We start from the raw sequence: 5,809 nt of genomic DNA on the forward strand, positions 1-5,809 counted from the left end.
TTTATGTTTAAGATACATTGGAATGAATGTTTTAGATACATTTCAACATTTATGTCTTAAGAAGGAATTCTAAATCTCTTTTTCCATACGTCTTGAACTATGAACTTTGTCTTGTATTTGCGTCAAAATTTATGAAATTTGACAGAGAAATATATATGATATTGCTTTGATAGTGTAATTCCCGTGTTTTGTTATAAAATGAAAATTTATAGACTGCGCAAAATAAATAGTGCCCGTTATGATATAGAATAAAATTTATCAGTATTATACTTTCAAATATTATTTCACTTTATAGTGTAGGATCGTGCAGCGCACAACGGATTTGCACTGATTACAACTACATTTGAGATAAAGTTATAAAATAAGCAATGCTACATCATGAACACTTATAACAACTAAGTGGCTCAAAGAAAAAAGGGTACTTAGTATATCAGCAGGATATGGAGAATAATTAAGAAAACTAGGATGGGTTATAGGACACCTAAAATTTTGCATGGTAAAGAATTTAACATTAGCTAAAGATTTAGAGTTTTTCCAATTCCCGTGCAAGAAAAGTAGAAACACATTGAACCTCCACTAAGAACGGTATTTGATAACTTAACAAAGCACCAAACTTAGAAAGATAAAGAACAAGAATAAAAAGCGAGGAGAGTTAAGTTATTGCCAGTAGGCTCATTATATAAGTCCTACAAGCATATAACTTTTTCAGTTGTGGAAATTCAAATATCTTTACAGTTTTATGCTCTAAATTATAAGAAAATAAACCTCTATCGCGCAAGTAAAATAGAAGTTCACCGTCTTGGATGTTAGTAAGCTTTATCCACCAATACACGTCTATAGATGCCGACCCGGGGAGAATATAGGGCAAACTAAAAGGAAAACTTTTCTTGTCAAAGAGATTAACCTTGTACCTTTTGTTCCATGCCCTCATTTCATAGTCTTCCAAGATCCATATATCCACTGCATACTCAGAGACAAGCAAGTGACAGAAAGACAAACAGTTTTCCTTCACTAAAAGAGTCATAGTTGTATGCACTTTCTTTGAGGTACACACACTTCCAGGATGAGGCATAGCGAAGAGTTCTTCCTTATCCATTCTAAATACCATGATTCCATTTGCAAAAGGAGGAATCCCTTCTTGTTCTAAATTAGAGTACATGATCCAATGCAATGCTCCATTTACAACTGCGTGAGAGTTACGATATGGCAAAAAGTTGAAAGTGGACGATGGATGGATTTTCCTCCACGTTTGTGTCTTGAACATGTATACAAAATACTGACACAAACTCCCTTGTGCTTGTACATAAAGAAGTTTGAATTGTCTTGTTAATGGACAAAAATAAAGAGCACACGATTTTCCGGGATCTGGTGTATGTTTTATGGTTACTTTCTCTTGTGTTATCGGGTTCAAAGCATAATAAGTAGGGCGCATGGGATCAGCAAACAGAAGAACTCCTTGACAAGAGCATTGAAGAGTTGGGGGTTTTTCCCAGCGCTTATTATTGATCATAAGCTCGGGTCTGAGATGAAATTTCCTGAACACATTCTTCCCATTAAGATGTTCAGTACCAAACACATATAGTTGTTGTCCGTTCTTGGTACTCTTGAAATAATCATGTATGAGCAGCATAGGTCTAGCTCTACTGAGATGTACGCTGGAAAAATCGTGTGTTGAGATCAAAGCTCTCAAATCCCTACAATCCCTTTGAAATCTAACAAGGCAATCTAATGGAAGTCTACTCGTCTTCATCTTTATATATTATATTAAATAATGAACCCAAGAGTTCTGTAGTCCAAGTGAAGCATTGAAGTACCATGACCTATGAAGCAGAAAATAAGAAAACTACGGTTTCATATGATAGCAAACTATACACATATTGATCCTAAAGAAAATAAACTGAGAAAAATAAAGCCATGATAAATTGCAATTTTCTCTTTTATAATGTAATATGATTCAAAATTGAGAAAGAGGGGTATAATAATGGAATAAGAAACTCGAATCACAAAATATGGACATGATTAAAACTCAAATCATGCGAAAGCTTAAATATATAGGAAGTAAACAAATATATGTATATATATATATATAAATAGGGTATTATTAATCACTTGGGACAGGAACTTACAGGGTATTATTAATCACTTGGGACAGGAACTTACAAATCGTCGAACCAAATACCAGGGCAAGAGCGACGGCCTAACGCAGAGAAGGGAAGACCAAAGGAGGTAAAACTGAGAGAATTCTCGATTATTTTGCCTCAAGTCTCAAGTACTCTCGAAAACAAATAAGGCTTATTTAAATCATTCAGGAATCAATTATCTGTGGATTAGAAGTTGATTTGGCTTTGGTTCTGGTTTTAGAATTGGTTTTATTTTTGTTTTGGACGACAATAATGTTACTATTTGAATTGGGAAGAAATATTTTGACTGGTTTTGGGTTTGCTTTTCCAAAAAGTATCACTAAAGCCCTAAATTATTATTTCAAACTTTCTAATGGGTAAAAGAAATAATATAAATATTTTTCAAAAAACAAAAAAAAAAATAATTAGGTGGAGGGATAAGGAAAGGGATCAAACTTGAACAAGTCTTTATCTTTTTTGGACTTATGTGGTTCCGGTGCAATCTAGTCAACGATTTGCACGCCATACATGTCTAAAGTCTTTTAAACATGTATGGCGAGTTAGAAGTTTTAAAACTTGAGAAATACCTCTGAAATTAGGCTTTCAAGTTAATTGTGCCAAAGCTAATTTTCATACATACATGTCTAAAGTCTGTCATTAAGAAGTTTCCTAAGAGGTGTGTTTCCTTTTCTTTCCTTCTTTTCTTGTTAGGCTGTTGATCAAACACCCTTCTTACCCTTTCATAATCACCCCTTTTACTCGCATATTAATAATTCTCAATGTAGATTTCACTTTCCAGATTCTTTCGAACTATCTCTTCATAAAACATGATACTTCGTCCAAACTCATAAATTCTTGTGCAAGATTTCAGCACAAAAATGTGTATTTATATATGGACTTCCACTTGCCTCAATTCCACTAGTGCTCTTATATCAAGTAGTAGTACTTAATTCTAAACTGTCATCATCTGCCAATTTTGCATAAGCTTGTTTTAGCAGACCCAATACCACATGACTTAGGCTTCTTACTGAGTACATGAGCCAGAACTAGGGATGGCAAAATCAGCCCACACTACAATAAATTTAGTCTAAGGCCTCACCAATTTTAGACAACGCTTGAAAAGTATTGTCAAGTGTCTGTGTAAATGCTTCATGAGTAAAGGCGGATCCAGGATTTAAAGATTGTGGGTGCCACATTATTTTGAAGGTAAACATGGTGTTTTTTACACAGTCCAAATAGGATAAACATTTCGCCAGTTTGATCAACTTTGGGTTTCGGTTCGGGTCATTCATCTTTTCAATTTATATAGGCAGATAGATCGAATGAAAAAATATAGTATAATTATGACAACTCGGTGCAAAGCATTAAACTTTCAATAATATTACTAATATCATAAATTGTGTTCTACATGAAAAACTTAGAAAGACAACAAACTTATTCCATTTTGTGGCAGTTGACAATATCTTCCAATAAACAAAATGCTACTATAATCAATTGGACATAAAAATTTATTTCCCTGACAAGAAAATATTATCACGAATAAACAAAAACAGACATATTGAGCAGTTCTAAGTTCCAACATAATATAACTTTTTACTTAACAATAGCCACCAAACTTAGGTAAATTAAGATTCATGACTTGTGGTCAAAATGGTGTTTAGTATCATTCTATTAAAATCTATTGGCCCTCAAGAGTCAATCAACCTCTACAGGTGACTTTTAAATATAGCAAATTGACTTTGTCGATCAAGCTATATCAAGAAGAAAATTCAGCAAACACTTAAGTAGGAAAATAACCCAGAGAAATCATCAAAGAGAGACTAAGAATAAGAGCCTCCCAATTGGCTGCTGGAGGATGACAGTGGCAACTGTCAAAGGGGATGGGAAGATGGTCTATCGGTGAGAGTTTTTGTTCTGAGTTGTGATGAGAGAGAACATATGGAAAAGGAAATGTAATTTAAACATTTGTATGGAAGAAACAAATACTTCTGAGTAAGAGACCAAAAGTAGTAGTAAAAGTTAACTAATAAAGAAAGATAGTCAATAATAATCAAAGAAAGAAAAATAAAGAGAATGTAATGGACAGAAAGCTTATTGTGATGCAGTAAGCCTAAAATGTTTTGAAACTAGCGTCAGGAGGGTTTGATCCCTCTCCACAAGGGAGGAAACTCCGGTCCCTTGCCATTGGCACCTTAGCATCATTTGTTACTCATGGTGGCAAGTCATTTATTTGTACGATATCATATACATATATACAGAATTCCGATGGAAGCTTGCGGGTGGCGTGCCACCCTCTTGGGTCTTAATAGATCCGCCCCTGTTCATGAGGTGAACAGGTGGCCTTTGTCAAGCACTTTAGATACGGATTTTAGCAACGCATATTTTGCATTCCTATTAAGGGTAAACGCTACACTTTTAAAGTATTGTCAAATCATAAAATAATTGGCTACCCTTATTCAAATGTAATAACACGTTTTTCGGGCATGGTTATACTCAATGATGGAAAGAGAATGGAAATAAAGAACCCATCCAGATTTTCCCCCTAAATCTTTTCTCCCCTTGTTTACCCGCAGAAGAGGTACAATTGAATTTGTAAACGTAGTCTATAGATACGTGAATTTTAGTTGATCTGATTAACAAAATAACAAAGAATAAAGAGAAATAAAATAAAGATAGAGAAAGAAAGAACAAGCCTGGATTTCAACTTGATCCCACCGGAACTAAGAGTAACTAGAAAATCATGATAACAGTCTTATAAAGTTTAAGAAAATGAGAGAAAGAATTCTAGCTTTTGTAATTCTAGTACTTCGTGTCCTTATAATGAGCGCTAATGTTGCTATTTATAGTTAAATCAAAGGAGACAAGATCCCAAAATCACGCCCTCTTAAAGATAAATAAAAACTCCTCTTGATGATTGCATAACGTTGGGAGTAAATGCTGTGATTTTTTATAACGACTGCTCCTTTAACGCTGCTCTTTCCAACTGGTACCTTACTTTTAAATTCTCTTCCACGAACTTTTTGTCCTTAGAATCTACTCAATATCTATCATATGACTGTATCCGGTATTAACTATCTATTGACTCATCTCCACCCTGTCATCACTGCCATGTGTCTGCTCGAGAGAAGACCATCTGTAAACTGCAAATCTTACCAAATGCAGATAGTCCCCCTACTTTTCGGTGAATCAACTTGATGTGACCGGAAAATAAATAAGATCTTCTCTTTTCTTGGCAGGAATGTTCTCGGGCGGTTTCTGATACGTGAAAGGACGCATTTCTCTTTGAATTTAATGAGCTAAACACGTGTTAACATTCCCCCGTGATTCGAGGAACAATTTCGCCAATTACCTAGGTAATGATGGCTTTTTTACTGAACCGCCTATAAGCTTCCCCTTTTTGAACCAATTTTATCTTTCACTTTTTCCACACATCTTCGTCAAATTTCTTTAAACTCTTCTGCAATTCCCTTTTCATAGCAAAACCTTCGTTTTTGAATATCAAATTCCATTTTTTAGTCACCATGTCTTCTATTATTTCCTTCTCCGGCAACTCATCTTCTACGGCCAAACAACAAAATCTTACTAAGACTTCATCTCTCCCTTCATCCACTGGCACTGGAACTTGCATTGGTGGTGGACCATCCAAGAATAGCAAGCCCAAGAATTCTGACGCTAAACCTCCCACAAAA

The 5,809-nt window shown here is 34.8% G+C and overlaps 1 protein-coding gene across 1 annotated transcript; it reads right to left on the reverse strand.

Annotated features, from left to right (window-relative positions):
- Positions 1-562: 562 nt before the first annotated feature.
- LOC142164374 (uncharacterized) lies at positions 563-2,448 on the reverse strand. Its single transcript, XM_075222346.1, has 2 exons — positions 2,161-2,448; positions 563-1,820 (listed from the first exon to the last, which is right to left on the reverse strand). The coding sequence occupies exon 2, from the start codon at positions 1,748-1,750 to the stop codon at positions 653-655; it is 1,098 nt and encodes a 365-aa protein (XP_075078447.1). The 5' UTR covers positions 1,751-1,820; positions 2,161-2,448; the 3' UTR covers positions 563-652.
- Positions 2,449-5,809: the final 3,361 nt, after the last annotated feature.

This window comes from Nicotiana tabacum, chromosome 9, assembly GCF_000715075.1.
Source record: "Nicotiana tabacum cultivar K326 chromosome 9, ASM71507v2, whole genome shotgun sequence".
Classification (NCBI taxonomy): domain Eukaryota; kingdom Viridiplantae; phylum Streptophyta; class Magnoliopsida; order Solanales; family Solanaceae; genus Nicotiana; species Nicotiana tabacum.